At 39.0% G+C, this 18802-nt stretch overlaps 1 protein-coding gene across 1 annotated transcript in view; it reads left to right on the forward strand.

Moving 5' to 3' along the window:
• KIF15 (kinesin family member 15) overlaps positions 1 to 18802 on the forward strand; it is a 417226-nt gene that overhangs the window by 34724 nt on the left and 363700 nt on the right. Inside the window, exons 7-12 of the mRNA XM_053714345.1 lie at positions 3521 to 3700; positions 4353 to 4562; positions 6358 to 6483; positions 8451 to 8573; positions 16560 to 16683; positions 17954 to 18060. Of these exons, the coding sequence (XP_053570320.1) occupies positions 3521 to 3700; positions 4353 to 4562; positions 6358 to 6483; positions 8451 to 8573; positions 16560 to 16683; positions 17954 to 18060 (870 nt within the window). The remainder of the gene's footprint in view (positions 1 to 3520; positions 3701 to 4352; positions 4563 to 6357; positions 6484 to 8450; positions 8574 to 16559; positions 16684 to 17953; positions 18061 to 18802) is intronic.

Raw genomic sequence — 18802 nt, forward strand, 5'->3', positions numbered from 1 at the left:
GGCTAGTAAGCGGGATGTCTGGGTTCAGTTGTCTTTCTAGTATAACCCATCTTCTCTGTGATGTTCCCACTCTCCAATCCAGAATTCTCTGGAGGAAGATGGAGTTTCTATATTTCTCGAGATTGGGTAGGCTTAACCCACCATGTTGTTTCGATAGAAACATGGTATTTTTGTTGATTCTTGGCGGTTTGTTATTCCATACAAAAGTACTAAATAAATTCTGAACCTGGAGAAGATATTTAGGGGGAAGAGGGATTGGGAGAGCTCGCTTTCCAGGATGACAGATCCCGCATAATGGTGGTCTTAATTGGGAGAAAGTTAACCTGAAATATCTTATCAAACGAGCGGGGAAGATAAATTCCCAGATACTTCAAAGCGTCTTTGCACCATCTGAGCGGGCAGTTATTTTTGATAAATTCCAGCGAATTTGCCGAAAGATCAAAGTCTAGTATCTCAGATTTACTTTGATTTATTAAAAAGTCCGCGAGGGTCTGGAAAGTGGTGAGCTCAGCTAGAAGCGCAGGGATCGAGACATCTGGGTTGGTGAGGGTAAATAGGATTTCGTCCGCGAATAGAGATAGTTTGTATGTTTCTTGGCCCAGGGTAATTCCAGAAATATCTATGTTACTTCTAATTTTAGACGCAAGAGTTTCTATAAGAAGCACGAAGAGTAGGGGAGAAAGGGGGCAACCCTGTCGAGTACCGTTCTTGATTGCTATCGTGGGAGACAGGGAGCCATTAACTATGATATTGGCACTTGGTGCATTGTACAGCGCAAATATTCGTTTCAGAGTAGGTGAGCCAAAACCGTAGGCCTCCATGGATGCTCTTAAGAAAGACCAATTGACACGGTCGAAGGCCTTCTCCGCGTCCGTTGAAACCAAGTTTTGCATCCTCTTTTAGCTTTATTTTCTGTCTTTAAAGCTACAGATACCTGGTCTACTAATTTCATGCAAAGTATTTCTACCTCTCAAGATGTGCAATCATTTATACCTTTTATTTCAGATTTAAAGAAAGCTTTTGCCTTTTCATTATCTGCTGCTTCTGAGATGTTACATTTAACAGCCAGATCTATGAATACAGCTAACATGGTAAGAAGAGCACTTTGGCTACGTCACTTGGAGGCCGATCCCAGTTCCAAGATTAATATTTGCTGTGCCTACCATTTGAAGGTAACATGTTAATTGGTAAAGAGCTTGATACCTTGATTTCAAAACGTTCAGGGGGGGGGGGGGGGGGGGAGTTTTGTTTCTTCCCCATGCACCAAGATTTAACAAGTCTTTTTCTTATGCCCATAGACAGAAAAATCAATATAAAAATTTTACAACTTCTTTCAGAAAGGGGGAGTCCTTTCGTAATCCAGACTGGAAAACACAGGTACAGGCAAGAGGTAGAGGTTGTACCAGGGTGACACATTTTTATCAGAACAAGAAACTAAATGAAGGTACGCCTGTTCATATGCCTCTGGAAGAAAGGCTTACCAGATTCAGAGACATCTGGACAAAGGTCATTTCAGACAGATGTGTGTTGGAGATCCCCAAGAGAGGATATACACTGGAGTTCAAGAAGAAACCTCCAATTCCTTGCTGTGTCTTTCCACCACTCCATCTTATCAATCTTCTGTTCAGAGGGAAACGGCAACATTTGTGGCAGTGATTCCCTTTTGGCCTTGCAGACCATGGTTCCCCCTGCTAGTGCATCTTTCAGTGAAACCTCCATGGCTCCTTCCACAATCTCTGGACATGTTCCAGGGTCTAATTCTACATCCGGCACCTCAACGCTTAAACCTGGCTGTATGGCTGCTGAGATCACAAGATATAGACAACTGAATGTCAGATTCAGTTATTCAAACTTTACTACAGGCTAGAAAGAAGGTTATATTTTCAGCCTATTACAGAGTATGGAATACATTTTCAGCATGGATGATTCAGCATAATGCTTCTACTGCCAATATAAAATTACATCACTTATTGCATTTTCTACAAGAAGGATTCTTGAGAGGTCTTTGCGCTAGGACATTGAAGGTTCAAGTGTCTGCTATCTCGGCCATTTCTGGTGTCAAGTGGGCACAGAAACCATTGGTTCATCATTTCTTTCAGACCTTGGCTAATATTTAGCCTTCTACAAAATATCATTCCAACATGGGATCTTCCTTTAGTTTTGGAAGCTTTAATAGAAATATCCTTTGAACGCATTAGATAGATTCCTCTCTGGTTTCTCACATTAAAGACCATCTTTCTGATTGCAGTTACATCTGCAAGAAGAGTCTCTGAATTACAATCCTTATCTATCAAGGAACTTTTCTGGCTTTTCATAAAGACAAAGTTGTTTTGCGCACATTTCCTGAGATTTTACCAAAGCTAGTCTCTGATTTTCGTAAATCACAGGACATTGTGTTACCATCCTTTTCTCCAGAGATGCAAGATTCTCCAGGAAAGCCATTATACCGAACTTGATGTTGTAAGTTGTATTCACAAATGTTTCAAGGAATAAGTCTATTCGGAAAACAGTTTGTGGTACCAAGGGGTCTAAGACAAGGTCAAGCTCCTGCAACATCCACTTTTTAAATTTGGATAGTTCAAACCATCTCTCGAGCCTATAAACTTAAGCTTAAGGCACATTCTACACGGGCAGTGTCAACATATGTCAAGTGACAGTCTGGAGTTCTCCACATTCATTTGTTTCACATTACAAGTTGGATGTGCGACTGTCTTCTACAGCAAAATTTGGACGAAAAGTCTTATTGTCTGTGGTTTCCTAATAAACTTCATATGTAGCATTTTTTCTTTGTTTGGCTTATTTTTTATCCCACCCAATGTTTATTGATATTGCTTTATTTTCTACTGGTAAGCATTACCAGGGAGGGCCAAGATAACTAGAAATTAACAAACAAATATAAACAATTTCTATATCTTTGCTCATATCCCTGGGTAATGCTTACCTGGTTTCCCTTCCTTTTTCTCCGTGTTACCTTTTTAAGGCTGGACATCTCTAAGAGGATAAGGGGAATGGGTCCAGATTACCTTTATAGGTAATCGGGAGTGGTGTTTTCTGTCCACACCCCTTTGGGAGAGGGCTTCTTACTGGTAATTATTACCCAGGGAACTGAGCCAAGATATAGAATTTGCTTATTTGTTTGTTAATTTCTAGTTTTTGTTCATTTATATTTAAAATAATTTACCTTCTTCTTAATGCTTATGCACCTTTATAGGGCAGTACCAGATTTCCCCCACCTCCAAGCAATGAATATTTTTCACATTCTTGGTTCACATTTGATTGAATTAATTTCCTTTTATTTAAAATTGTCATTTTTAAAACTAGATTAACGTTCTTTAATTTTTCCAACTTTTATGGGTTTTATACGTAATTTTAATGTTTAAATTCTTTTTTTTGATAAAAGGTTAATCATTTTTTCATAATGTTACATTTCTAATGGTCAGTACTGCTTTTATGTGTTTTACAAACCTGTTTTCTCCAATGTTATATACGTCTTAACATAATTATGGATCTCAATTTGCAGGCTGGAGATGGGAAAAATTTTCTGTGCAAGTGCTCGTTTATAGAAATTTATAATGAGCAGATATTTGACTTACTGGATTCAGCTTCGGCAGGACTCTTCCTCAGGGAACATATCACAAAGGGAGTGTTTGTTGTGGGAGCAGTGGAGCAAGTAGTTACTTCTGCTGCTGAAGCATATCAGGTAAACGATTGTAATTAAAATGCAATTTAGTATTACCCAGTAGATGGTTTAAGCAATATATGTGTATATAATATTTTATACGTACATATCCTAGCAAATTTAAAACATGTATGAAACTAGGCAAACTATATAATTTTAAAATACTTTAAAGATTTGAATGTATAAATGTCTTCCTGTGCATTGTGCCTTGTGTGGTCGAAAGGCTTTGATCCATCTGTTCTAGTTGGATAGAGCAAAAATAAAAACAATTTGCCACATGTTTAAAAAAACAACTTTTGCTTTTTTGTTTGTTTTAATCTGAAATTTATATAGTAGGTGGTGGGGGGAAAGGGAATCCTTGTGTTTGTTTTGCCTTAAAGGGAGTAGTAGTGCCCTGCAGCTTCCAAGCTGTGCTTTTCTATCCCCTTTGTGGGGGTGGGGGCAGTTTAAACTTACAGCATTATAGGGTCACTAGTTTTAAAATGATATGCTGTAACAAATTTATTTTTCACCTATAATTGCTTTTCAGCTGTTAGAGAATCAGATGTTTTAGTTGTTTTACTGCTGGTACCATTTGATAGAATAAACTAAACTATTATGTATCCATTTTTATATTTTATACTGATCAAGGCAAGACACGTAATTTACTAGCATATTACAATATTTCTCTTAGGTTCTGTCCATGGGTTGGCGAAATAGACGCGTGGCCTCCACATCAATGAACAGAGAGTCATCCAGATCGCATGCCGTCTTTACAGTCACTATTGAATCAATGGAGAAGAGCAATGACATTGTCAACATCCGCTCCTCACAGCTGAACTTAGTGGATTTGGCTGGGTCTGAAAGGCAAAAGGACACCCACACTGAAGGAGTTAGACTGAAGGTCAGTACACACAACTAGCTTACACTCAGCTTTCCACTTAAAGGGACATTATGCACTTCTTTGTAGTGTAAAATTTAACTTATGCAGAGTTTATATAGTTAAACTCTATGAGAAAGCCAAGTAGTGTGCATGTATCAATTTTAAATTCAATGCTGTTTGTTTTTTTTTTAATCTACTCACCAAGCCCTATAGAGTTAAATGTACACGTTCATCTACAGGCTCCATTCCTGATGTGCAGTGCTCTGGAGTCAGCGCTATTGTGACAAGCGCAATAAAGAGCTCCCTCACAGGAGCACTAACAGGTGAAGCTATATTTTGGATTGGTCACCAGTTATTTTCACTGGCTACAGCCTGTTTTGTATAGCTGGAAAAGATTGGTTCCTGCCTGTGTTATGTTTATAGAGGGCAATGGGTGGAGGGAACGCTCACGATTGGGAGATTGTGCCACATGTAAAATATGCATTTTATGTACATTTGCACATGTGCATGGCCTCACACCTCATAATTTGTTGACTGTAGTGTGATTGGCTTACAATCAGTGACATCACAGATGCTCAGCCCCTTCTTTCTGCGAGGGTTTGGGCAGTCAGTGCGCAGGGCTCGGGGGTTGCTGGTGGTATACAGGAGTTCTCCGGGAAGATACCAGGGCAATTACTGAGACTGGAGCCACTGGACTACAGGGCAGCATGTATGAGGATTATGAGGCACACAGTGACAACTAGCATAACATGCGTGTTCACGTGAACTATCGCATATGCTCTATTTGTACATGCGCGCTTCAGTTAATTTAAATAAACCATCTGATTGGTGGGGGAGCATGCCTATTGAAGATTATTGCTCTGCCCTATTTTAAGGGACTCCCTGTATCATGCAGTGTACACACTGAAGAGGGAAATTGCAAAGTAAAATTTAATAAACTTTAAAAACAACAAATCGTATGGTAATGTAAGCTTTTGATTCCTTTGTTCACTGAATACAATATTTTGATCCTGGGTATACACTGTTCATTTATGTTTTCTTTGGTTTCCTTTATTATGGTCCCTCTAACATTTAAAGGGACAGTCTAGGCCAAAATAAAATTTCATGATTCAGAGCATGTACTTTTAAACAATTTTCCAATTTACTTTTATCACCAGTTTTGCTTTGTTCTCTTGGTATTCTTAGTTGAAAGCTTAACCTAGGAGGTTCATATGCTAATTTCTTAGACCTTGAAGGCCACCTCTTTTCAGAATGCATTTTAACCGTTTTTCACCACTAGAGGGTGTTAGTTCATGTATTTCATATAGATAACACTGTGCTCGTGCAAGTGAAGTTATCTGGGAGCAGGCATTGCAAGTCTGTCAAAAGAACTGAAATAAAGGGGCAGTTTGCAGAGGCTTAGATACAAGATAATCACAGAGGTTAAAAGTATATTAATAGAACTATGTTGGTTATGCAAAACTGGGGAATGGGTAATAAAGGAATTATCTATCTTTTAAAACAATAAAAATTCTGGGGTAGACTGTCCCTTTAACTAAATAAGTGAGACTAAAGCCTGGTCTAATGTGAACTGTAAATTAAGGTGCAATTCTTATTACATTTATATTATTTTGTGTGTTCTGTTTTAAAGTAAATGTTTTTTAGAATCTATAGTAGGTTTTTAATTGTTTACATGATTCGATTACATGTACTTAAGACATTTAGCATTGTGTATTATTATTATTATTATTATTATTATTATTATTATTATTATTATTATTACTACTACTATTTTGGAAACTGATTCTCTCCCCTTTTCTTTTTTGTCCTCGTGTAGGAAGCAGGCAGCATCAATCGTTCTCTAAGCTGTCTTGGTCAGGTGATCACTGCCTTGGTTGATGTGGCTAATGGTAAACAGAGGCACATTTGTTACAGAGACTCAAAACTCACATTCTTGTTAAGGGTAATTTTCTTAATTTTTTCCCCCTCCCCAATCTGTAAATGAAATCTTCTTGTTCCTAAACAATCTTTAAATACCAAAATGGGCCTATAAAAGAATTAGATTTTATAGAAATAAGGAGCTGGGTAGCTGTAGCTTCTAAAATCCTATTTGTGTATATGTTCTTGTGCTTTGTGCAGTAAAGAGACATAAGTGTTAAAAGTAAGTGCTCTAATTTGTAATATGCTCAAACTGTGATGAGCTTCTGTTTTAGAGCAGCAATGCATTAGTGGGACCTGGATTTGAGTGAGCTAAAGAGTCATATATGTCGTAGCAACTAGGGCTGCACGATTAATCGCATAAGCGATTTAAAACCGTAATTAATCAATGCAGTTTAAAAACCGTGAGAGTACGAGATTTATAACCCCGCCCACTATGATGTCACCTATGACGTACAGGAGGGCTCTGCGGCGGCCACATACGGGTAAGGGGGGTGGCAGTGACTTACCAGTGCTATACTAGCACATGGTGACTGACTGAGCTTAGGCTGAGGGGGGGCAGCCGTGTCGGATCTAGCTGGAGGGATAGCTGGCTATGCAGTGCTGAATGGACTAACAACGTTTTCTTGTCTGGTGCAGCAGCAAGCACAGCGGCTCCCTCCCACCATGAATAGAAAGCTGACCAGCAGGATGCACGGTCTGCACGCCCAAATACTCCATTCAAAGTATTTGGGCGTGCAGACAGTGTTGTTTGTCCATTCTCTTATATGATATAGTGCACTGCTTAAAATAGAATATTAGTGCATGCTATGGAGCATGATTACTTGCAATGTTTCTATAGGCACAGAGATTGCTCACTCTGGAACTAAGAATATTACTGGGTTTTTTTATGCTTGCTTATTTTTTTAATAGAACATTAGTGCTGCAAGTTAAATGCATACTCACAGTGTAATAAAATAATACTATATGTTATGAAAGTATGTATGTATGTGTGTATATATATATATATATATATATATATATATATATATATATATATAAAAGTGTGTGTGTGTATATCTGGATTTTTGCTGGGAGCACCTGTGCGATTGGCGCACGCTATTTGGAGATTAATCATTGTCCTGATGAAGGCCCTGATGTGGGCCGAAACGTTGACATCACAATGATCCTTTAACAAGGAAAATAAATATTGATTATTATACCGATTACTTTAAATCCTGTGAGTGCCCTCCATTCTTTGGACATAATTTTTGCTTGAGGATAGCACCCGGGGTATGAATACATTACTGTGGATGGAGTGCTAGGCTAATATATATATATATATATATATATATATATATATATATATATATATATATATATATATATATATATATATATATATATATATATATATATATATATATATACATACACACACACGTGTGTGTATATATATACACACACACACACACACGTGTGTGTATATATATACACACACACACACACACGTGTGTGTATGTAGTGTGTGTGTATATATATATATATATATATATATGTGTGTATATATATATATATATATATATTATACATACATACATACACACACCCACATGTGGTTTGTATTTTTATTCTCCCAGAGTTTTAGACATTGAGAAACATATACATTAAGATTCTGTAGTCATAAATACATTTTTTTTATTGAAAAATTAAGATGTTATAGTCATTTATAAGAAAATCGCAATTTTTTTTTTTTTGCCCATATCGCCCAGCCCTAGTAGCCACCAATCCAACAGCTAGCTCCCAGTATTGCATTGCTTCTCCTAAGTCTACTTGGGTATGCTTTTAAACAAGATACCAATAGAAAGAAAGATACGTGAATTTGATCACATTGAAGTCCCTAAAAAAAAGCATTCTCTATCTGAACCATGAAAGTTACATTCCTATATATTTCCATATAGTGAAAATGTGTAGATCAGCTTAACATTCATTTTGAACTTCCATTCCAAACAGGACTCTCTTGGAGGAAATGCAAAAACCTATATCATTGCAAATGTACATCCTGGATCCAAGTGTTTTGGGGAAACTTATTCTACTTTACAGTTTGCACAAAGGGCAAAGCTGATAAAAAATAAGGTAATTTCATATTGTGAGGATTTGCGTATATTAGACAAACTTTATATTGTCTTTGAGGTAATCTCATTATGTTGTATAACTGTGTCTAGGGGTTAACAAAATGTATTGTAAAACATGAGATGATTGAACTTTAGAAAACAATAATTAAACTTTTTATATAGCATTAGTCATAATTTAAAGAAACTCAAACATTTTATTACGCAACCAACTATTAAACATGAAAAATGTTAGGGGCAGTAACCACCTAGAAATCTTAATATAAGCGGTTAAGTTATTGAAAGCAAAACAAATATGTAATATACTGTTTTCTTTTACAAGATATGACGAGTCCACGGATTTCATCCTTATGGGATTACGCCTCCTGGTCAGCAGGAGGAGGCAAAGAGCACCACAGCAGAGCTGTATATATAGCTCCTCCCTTCCCTCCCACTCCAGTCATTCTGTTTGCATGTGTTAGTGATAGGAAGAGGTAAAGTGAGGTGTTAGTTTAGATTCTTCAATTAAGAGTTTATTATTTTTAAATGGTACCGGTGTGTACTATTTTACTCAAGGGTACAGCAAGGGGAGCTGTACAGATTCAAATATGATCGTTTCTGTGACTCCCAGACTGTGTGCTGCCCTGCTGAATATGGTCTTAGCAAATTTTATATAAGACCCAGTTTTGCTCCCACAGATTCCTGGAGGAGAAGAAGGACCTCTAGCAGTGTGGGACAAGTCATGCTGTTACTCAGCATGGAGGTATGTGCAGTCTATTACTTTCTGTGACACCTAGTACCTCAGAAAAGACTAATTTTCCTCAGTAAACTGCATATCTTCACCTATGTCTGTGTGCTTTACTACACGGTTCTAGAGGGCTAACTTAAATATTGGGCCTGTTTATGGGCTGCATGAGGTACATTGGGGTGTTTTTTAACAAGATTAACCCCTTCAGGATTGGGCTGACCCTGGGGATTTTCACTAGTGTATTCCGGTTTACTCCGGGCTCCAGAGTCGTTTATCAGACCGGGTGTTATTGGGGGACTGGCTGCCAGTGTTACAAGGCACATGTGTTGCGGATCACTTTTATTAAATATGTATGGTAGATCACATTTGTCCCAGCGACTCCATTTTTTTTCATATACAGAGCCGCCCGGGAGTTTCGTTGGTTACGCCCACGATGGGCGGGGCACACGTTCCCGCGCTGAGACAAGCTGCGCAGTGCTTTTCTGGGAGTCGGAGGAGTAAGTGACTCCGGTGTCTGTCTGGACCGTGTGGGTAGAACAGGCGGTATAGACACACTGCTGTTAGGATGCTTGTTTGTCGGGTCATAGGGTGCTATTATTTTTAAAAGTGTGAATTACTGCCCCAAATTAGTTGGCTGCTTCTGGGATACGTTATAAAACTTTGTTTTTTGTCTCCAAAGCCGCAAATATTAAAATCTTATAACACACTGTACTAGACAAAATATTTTTATTTTTTTCTTAAAGGCACAGTGTTTCATTTTACAACATTTTTCTATATATAATTAAATAACGTTTTGCTTCACAATGGATGATTTAAATGCCAATGTGGAACCCCCGCTTACTTTTTGCCCATCATGCACTGAGAGGGCATTACAATGTAGAGAGCGCATTTTCTTTAATAAAGATATAGCTCAGGATGTTTCTCAGACTGATGAGACTCAGGGTATGTCAACTCTTTCTCCCCAAGCGTCACAGCCCTTAAAGGGACAGTCTACCATAGAATTGTTGTTGTTTTAAGAGATAGATAATCCCTTTTATTACCCATTCCCCAGTTTTGCATAACCAACACAATTATATTAATATACTTTTTACCTCTGTGATTACCTTGTATCTAAGAACCTTCTTCCAGCCCCCTGATCACATGACTGTGACTGTTTATTATCTATTGTCTTAAATTTAGCATTGTTTTGTGCTAGATCTTAAATAACCCCCTGTGCCTGAACACAGTGTTATCTATATTGCCCACGTGTACTTTGTCTCTTTGTGTTGAAAAGAGATTTAAAAAGCATGTGATAAGAGGCAGCCCTCAAAGACTTATAAATTAGCATATGAGCCTAACTATGTTTTGTTTAAACTAAGAACACCAAGAGAAAAAAGCAAATTTGATGATAAAAGTAAATTGGAAAGTTGATTAAAATTACAGGTCTTATCTGAATAATGAAAGTTTAATTTTGACTAGACTGTCCCTTTAACGCCCACCCAAGCGACGCCATGTTCTTTATCTGCGTCCACTTCTTTTACTCTGCAGGATATGGCTGCAGTTATGTCATCCACTCTTACAGAAGTTTTATCCAAGTTGCCAGTGTTACAGGGCAAACGCGGCAGGACAGAAGCCCCTTTTGATTCCTGCGACTTCTGATGCTTTGATGCCCATCTCCGATGTGCCCTCCCAGGGTTCTGATTTGGGGGGTAGGGAGCTTCTGTCTGAGGGGGAACTTTCTGACTCAGGGAGTGTTACCTCAGACAGACTCAGACGTCATGTCCTTCAGATTTAAGCTTGAGCACCTCCGCCTGTTCGGGAGGTTTTAGCGACTCTGGATGACTGTGACTCTATTGTGGTACCACCAGAGAAATTGTGTAAGATGGGCAAATACTGTATTTCCAGTTCCTAAGAGAATTTTGGAAATTATTACGCGGGAATGGGAAAGACCGGGTATCCCGTTCTCACCTTCACCTAATTTTAAGAAAATGTATCCTATAGCTGACACTGTTCGGGATTCTTGGCAAACAGTCCCTAAGGTGGAGGGAGCTATATCTACCCTGGCTAAGCGTACAACTATTCCTATTGAGGACAGTTGTGCTTTCAAAGATCCTATGGATAAAAAGTTGGAGGGTCTTCTATAAAAGCTATTTATTCATCAGGGTTTTCTATTACAACCAACGGCTTGTATTGTACCAGTTACAATTGAGGCTGCCTTTTGGTTTGACGCCTTAGAAGAGTCTCTTAAGACTGAGACTCCTTTAGAGGAAATACTAGATAGAATTAAGGCCCTTAAGCTGGCTAATTCTTTTATTACGGATGCCGCCTTTCAGAACGCCAAGCTGGCGGCTAAGAATGCAGGATTTGCCATTTTAGCGCGTAGAGCTTTATGGTTAAAATCTTGGTCTGCGGATGTGTCCTCTAAATCAAAGCTTTTGGTTATTCCTTTCAAAGGAAAGACCCTGTTCGGGCCTGACTTGAAATAAATAATTTTACCTCAGGATAAAGCAGCTAAACAAAGGGGAAAGCAGAATAATTTTCGTTCCTTTCGAAATTTCAAGGGAGTCCCCTCTTCTACTTCCGCTAAACAGGAAGGGAATTTTGCACAAGCCAAGTCCATCTGGAGACCTAACCAGGCTTGGAACAAGGGTAAACAACCCAAGAAGCCCGATGCGGCTCCCAAAACAACATGAAGAGGCGGCCCCCGATCCGGGACCGGATCTAGTAGGGGGCAGACTTTCTCTCTTTGTCCAGGCTTGGATAATAGACGTTCAGGATCCCTGGACACTGGAAATCGTGTCCCAAGGGTATCAACTGGAGTTCAAAAATTCCCTCCTAAGGGGGAGGTTTCTTCTTTCACGATTGTCTGTAGACCATATATAAAGAGAGGGTTCTTACGTTGTGTAAAAGACCTCTCCACTATGGGAGTAATTCATCCCGTTCCAATACAGTGGCAGGGGTTTTACTCAAATCTTTTCGTGGTTCCCAAAAAAGAGGGAACGTTCCGTCCCATTTTAGATCTCAAGAGTCTAAACAAGTTTCTCAGAGTTCCATCCTTCAAGATGGAGACTATTTGGACAATTCTTCCATTGATCCAGGAGGGTCAATATATGACTATTGTGGACTTAAAGGATGCATATCTTCATATTCCTATCCACAAAGATCATCACCAGTTTCTAAGGTTTGCCTTCCTGGACAAACATTTTCAGTTCGTGGCTCTTCCTTTCGGGCTGGCCACAGCTCCCAGGATCTTCAAGAAGGTTCTAGGGTCTCTGAGGCATTGCAGTGGCGCCTTATCTGGACGATATTCTGACCCAGGCGTCTTATCAACTGACAAAATCTCATGGTTCTGTCCTTTCTAAGGACTCACGGGTGAAAGGTTAATCTAGAAAAGAGTTCACTAATTCCACAGACAAGGGTTCCTTTCCTGGGAACTCTAATAGATTCTATATCCATGAAAATTTTCTTGACGGAAGTCAGAAAGTTAAAGATTCTGAAAACATGCTGAGCCCTTCAGTCCAATCCTCAGCCATCAGTGGCTCAGTGCATGGAGGTAATTGGATTGATGGTGGCGGCAATGGACATCATTCCGTTTGCTCAATTTCATCTCAGACCGCTACAACTGATCATGCTCAGGCAGTAGAATGGAGATTATGCAAATTTGTCGCCTTAGATAGATCTGGATCAGGAGACAAGAGACTCTCTTCTTTTGTGGTTGTAGCCGGATCATCTGTCCCAAGGGACGTGCTTCCGCAGACCCTCATGGGTGATGGTGACAACGGACGCCAGTCTACTAGGTTGGGGTGCAGTCTGGAATTCCCTGAGGGCTCATGGTGTGTGGATTCGGTCAGAGTCTCTACTTCCAATCACTATTCTGGAATTGAGAGCAATATTCAATGCACTTCAGGCTTGGCCTCAGTTGGTTTCGGCCAAATTCATCCGTATTCAGTCGGACAACATCACGACTGTGGCTTACATCAATCATCAGGGAGGAACAAGGAGTTCCTTAGCGATGACAGAAGTATTCAAGATAATTCGGTGGGCGGAGGCTCACTCTTGTTATCTGTCAGCAATCTACATCCCAGGAGTGGACAATTGGGAAGCGGATTTTTTGAGCAGACAGACATTTCATCCGGGGAATGGGAACTCCATCCGGAGGTCTTTGCCACTCTAATTCTCAGAAGGGGCAGACCGGAGATGGATCTTAAGGCATCTCGTCAGAACGCCAAGCTCCCGAGATACGGATCCAGGTCCAGGGATCCTCAGGCCGAACTGATAGATGCCTTGGCAGTGCCTTGGTCGTTCAACCTAGCTTATGTGTTTCCATCGTTTGCTCTCCTTCCCCGGGGGATTGCTCGGATCAAACAGGAAAGGACTTCGGTGATTCTCATCGCTCCTGCGTGGCCTCGCAGGACTTGGTATGCCGATCTGGTGGAAATGTCCTCTCTGCCACCGTGGAAGTTTCCATTGAGGCAGGACCTTCTCATTCAGGGACCCTTCCATCATCCAAATTTAGTTTCTCTGCAGCTTACTGCTTGGAGATTGAACGCTTGATTTTATCTAAGCGAGGGTTCTCTGATTCGGTCATTGATACCTTGATTCAGGCACGTAAGCCTGTTACCAGAAAGATTTACCATAAGATATGGCGTAAATATCTTTATTGGTGCGAATCCAAGGGCTACTCATGGAGTAGGGTTAGGATTCCCAGGATTTTATCCTTTCTCCAAGAAGGATTGGAGAAAGGGTTGTCAGCAAGTTCCTTAAAGGGACATATTTCTGCTTTGTCTATTTTGCTACACAAGCGTCTGGCAGATGTTCCAGACGTTCAATCTTTTTGTCAGGCTGTGACTAGAACCAAGCCTATGTTTAGACCAATTGCTCCACCTTGGAGTTTGAATTTAGTTCTTAAGGTTCTTCAAGGGGTTCCGTTTGAACCCATGCATTCCATAGATATTAAGTTGTTATCTTGGAAAGTTTTATTTTTGGTTGCTATTTCTTCTGCTCGCAGAGGTTCTGAGCTTTCAGCCTTACAATGTGATTCTCCTTATCTTATTTTCCATTCTGATAAGGTGGTGTTACGTACCAAACCTGGTTTCCTTCCTAAGGTTGTTTCTAATAAGAATATTAATCGGTAAATTGTTGTTCCTTCCTTGTGTCCTAATCCTTCTAAGAAGGAGCGTCTGTTACATAACTTGGATGTGGTCCGTGCCCTGGAGTTTTACTTGCAGGCTACTAAAGAATTTCGTCAAGCATCTTCATTATTTGTTGTTTTTTTCTGGAAAACATAGGGGCCAGAAAGCTACGGCTACCTCTTTCTTTTTGACTGAAGAGTATCATCCGTTTTGCATATGAGACTGCTGGACAGCAGCCTCCTGAAAAAATTACGGCTCATTCTACAAGGGCTGTGGCTTCCTCATGGGCATTTAAAAATGATGCTTCTGTTGAACAGATTTGCAAGGCTGCAACTTGGTCGTCTCTTCACACTTTTTCCAAATTTTCCAAATTTGATACTTTTGCCTCGTCTGAGGCTGTTTTTGTGAGAATGGTTCTTCAAGCAGTGGGGCCTTCCTTTTAGGTTCCTGTCTTGTCCCTCCCTTTCATCCGTGTCCTATAGCTTTGGTGTTGTATCCCATAAGTAAGGATGAAATCCGTGGACTCGTCATATCTTGTAAAAGAAAAGTAAATTTATGCTTACCTGATAAATTTATTTATTTTACGATATGACGAGTCCACGGCCCACCCTATCATTTCTAAGACAGGTATTTATTTGATTTTTGTTAAACTTCAGTCACCTCTGCACCTTTGGCTTTTCCTTTCTCTTCCTAACTTCGGTCGAATGACTGGAGTGGGAGGGAAGGGAGGAGCTATATATACAGCTCTGCTGTGGTGCTCTTTACCTCCTCCTGCTGACCAGGAGGCGTAATCCCATAAGTAAGGATGAAATCCGTGGACTCGTCATATTGTATAAGAAATAAATTTATCAGGTAAGCATATATTTCCTTATTAATTTGTCTTTTTTTTTTTTTTCATGTAAGTTAGCTCTAAAATTCATGGGTTTTCTAATTCTCAGAACTGAAAAACGAGCTGCAAAACAATGCGCTTTATATTAACAATTTGACCATGGCTAGCCTTGTTGTTTGCAGACTCAAACCCAGATTGGCTTTTCCAAATGATGCAAGTGGTGGGTGAAGTCTGTCCATTGAAGAATAACTGCAGCATGCACTGTTTTTTAAAAATGTTTAGACTTGGCTGATAAGCTATTCTATAATAAGACAACCAGATTGTCTTAGAATTTCAAATTGTTTAAATTACTGTTGAAACAAACGGCCAATGTACATTTGTGGATAGTATCAAAAAATATGTACAAAGTGTGATACACACAAATATGAAAGTTGTGCTATGCAGTCCCACTAGCGGTACACAATGCAATGTCCTCAAAGAAATATAGGTACAAGGCATAGCGTAATACTAAAGCTGCCGAATTCCCATGCCTATTTATCAGAAATCTAACTCCTCCCACACCTCCATCAGCAGGAAAGCAAAGCATATTTTTATTCAGGACAGAAACATCCTTCTATAAAAAAAAAACTACTATAAATTAGAGTTAACGTACCTCATGAGTTGTTATATGGATGTGTAGCGTGTGTGTGTTTAAACCCTGCCAACCCATACATATAGAAACACCCTCACCAAACCTTCTATTCTGGAGTGCACCCTGTCCCATATAGTGTCTTCGGAGGCACTAGAGATACAGAGCGACAAGCACAGTGTAAATGTCTACTGATCTCCATATTCCTGGTATTAGTAATTGGGTGGGGAGTTGCATTTGATGGTATAAGAACCCTGGTGGCTCAACCAGTATTTGAAAGGAAAATGCTTTATTTTTATAAACACACTTGGGAATAATATCACTGTAATTAACTAATCAAGGGGGGAAGGTTACTAGACCACTCCTGTTAAATGTAGGAAGATATATATTATATATTTTTTGTTTTGTCATAAGCCTACAGTTCTTACTAGTCCATATAATATATATCATATTTATTAACTTCCAAGTGTAGCATAAAAATGAATATTTTAAACTACGAAACTTGTTTTGCATTTATCTTCATTTGACAATGTTGTCACATAATGCCACATACTTTAGTGGCATCAGTATTCTTGTGTGTTCTATCCTAGAGTATCATTGGTTGCTAAGTTTCCAAAGTTGACAATAGCATTCTAACTTTTGCAGCTTTGTGTTAAGTTCTAATTTGCTTTCTTCTTCCTTTTACATACACCTAGGCTATAATTAATGAAGACACTCAAGGGAATGTCAGCCAGCTGCAAGCTGAGGTGAAGAAGTTAAAAGATCAGCTTTCACAGCTACTTTCTGGACAGACCCTACAGGATATTTCTATTGCCAGAGGTAGGATAAGAAATCACAAACACATCAAATTGAATTGCTTATCCCCTTCTCCTTGTGTGTGGCATTATAACTATGGCTTGCCACCAAATTAATAGATTGCTGCTGTTGCAAATGTGATATTTTATAAATTAACTGATAGAACTTTCTAACTGAATAAAACGGTATGTCAATGTTTTAGTGAATTAAAGATTTGATTACCCTAGGCAAAGGGTTCAGAAACATCAACTAAACTGCTGGTGGTGATTTTATCTAGACAATTTTGTTCTCTAAAGCATGACATTCAGTTGAATAGTCGTTCTGTGGTAGAGATTACCTTATGTAGTTAAATTCAGGCATTGCATAATTATCCTGGCCTTCTAAATTTGGCCCAGGCTTTCCCTGCACCCTGTAGCAACATTTAAAATGATGACCTGTTTGTTCAAAGCTGGTCTGTCCCAACTGTACCTGACAGTCCCAGCTCTGCCTCTGATCATCAAGTAGCATGCCCCTGCCCCCAGACAACAACTAGACTTGCCTACAGACCGACAAGGTTGTCCAACTCCACCCCTTATCAAATAAGTCCTTTAAACAATGGCTATTGGGATGTACAGTACATCTGAGCAGTTTTATTTACTTATTTATTTTTTGCATCTCACCAAATCCTCCTCCAAAAAAAAAAAAAATTAACTCCATCGCTCCTAAATATTTGGACCGGCTCCTCAATTTTTCAGAAGTTTGTCAAGCCCTGTATTAAAGGGACATGAAACTCAAAAATGTTCTTTAATTATTCAGATAGCGCATACAATTTTTAAATAACTTTCCAATTGACTTCTGTTATCAAATTTGCTTCATTCTTTTGGTATCATTTGTTGAATTAGAAGCATTGTATTTTTCTGAGCTAGTTGAATACATCTGGTCAGCCAATAGTAAGAGGCAAATATGTGCAGTCCCCAATCAGCACTGCTGTTCCTGATCCTACTTGGGTATGCTTTCTAACAAAGGCTATCGAGAGAATGTAAATAAACTAGATAAATGAAGTAAATTGAAAAAGGTTGTTTCAAATTCTATTCTCTATCTGAATCACGAAATAAACATTTTGGCTTTCATATCCATTTTAAGGCCTGTTTCAGTTGTTTGTTCTCCTTTCAGCGATATTACCATTTATATATCTGAGTATCTTAAACCACAAAAAAGTCTGACTAAAATAACTCTTAATGGCTCTACTTTAATCAGCTACTATTATTTGTCTTTAAAATATAATTTTGTCTTTCCTGGCTGTTAATAAATGTAGCCTCCTGCACTTCTATGGATGAGAGCATTACAAAAAACATTGGAGACTATATGAACCACTTTCTAGAGGCTATGATGCTTTTGGAGAAGTCAGACAATGAAAAGAAGGTAAAGTTATCATTAGCTTGATGGTTTCCTTAAAGGGACAGTAAACATACAAAATAATGTTATATAATTCTGCACATTGTGCAGAATTTTATAACATCTTAGCGGCAGCGTTACAAATCTAAAGCATTTCCAGATTTTTTTTATTCCAAAGTTAAACTCCGCTCAAGGTTCTACTGAGCAGGTCTTGTTGTTCAAAAGCGCTTCATGGGCGCGCTGTCTAGTCACAGCGCGCCCGATTGCGCCATTTAAGTGAATGTAACTCGCTTCTGATCCGGTAGTGGGAGCAAGCTACATTCACAGCGCGCCCCCAAAGCGCTTTTGAACAACAAGACCCGCTCAGTAGAACCTTGAACAGAGTCCAATTTTGGAATAAAAAAAATCTGGAAATGCTTTAGATTTATAAAGCTGCCGCTAAGATGTTATATAATTCTGCACTATGTGCAGAATTCTATAACATTATTTTGTATGTTTACTGTCCCTTTTGAATAGTGAATTAAAATTTACATTTGGGGAACAAAGAATTACATTAAAGAGACAGTAAAGTAAATTTAACTTTAATGGACTGGAGAGAGGATGACCTTTTTGAACAACTTTTCAATTTACTTATTTTCTCTAATTTGCTTGGTTCTCCTGGTATCTTTTGTTAGATTAATCCTAGGTGAGCTCAGGAGTGTGAACGTCTTTAGCCATCTGCGGCAGTGTTTGCAACTATGTTTATCACTGCTGTAAATAGTTACAAACA

The sequence above is a fragment of the Bombina bombina genome, chromosome 5 (genome assembly GCF_027579735.1).
Source record: "Bombina bombina isolate aBomBom1 chromosome 5, aBomBom1.pri, whole genome shotgun sequence".
NCBI classification, from domain to species: domain Eukaryota; kingdom Metazoa; phylum Chordata; class Amphibia; order Anura; family Bombinatoridae; genus Bombina; species Bombina bombina.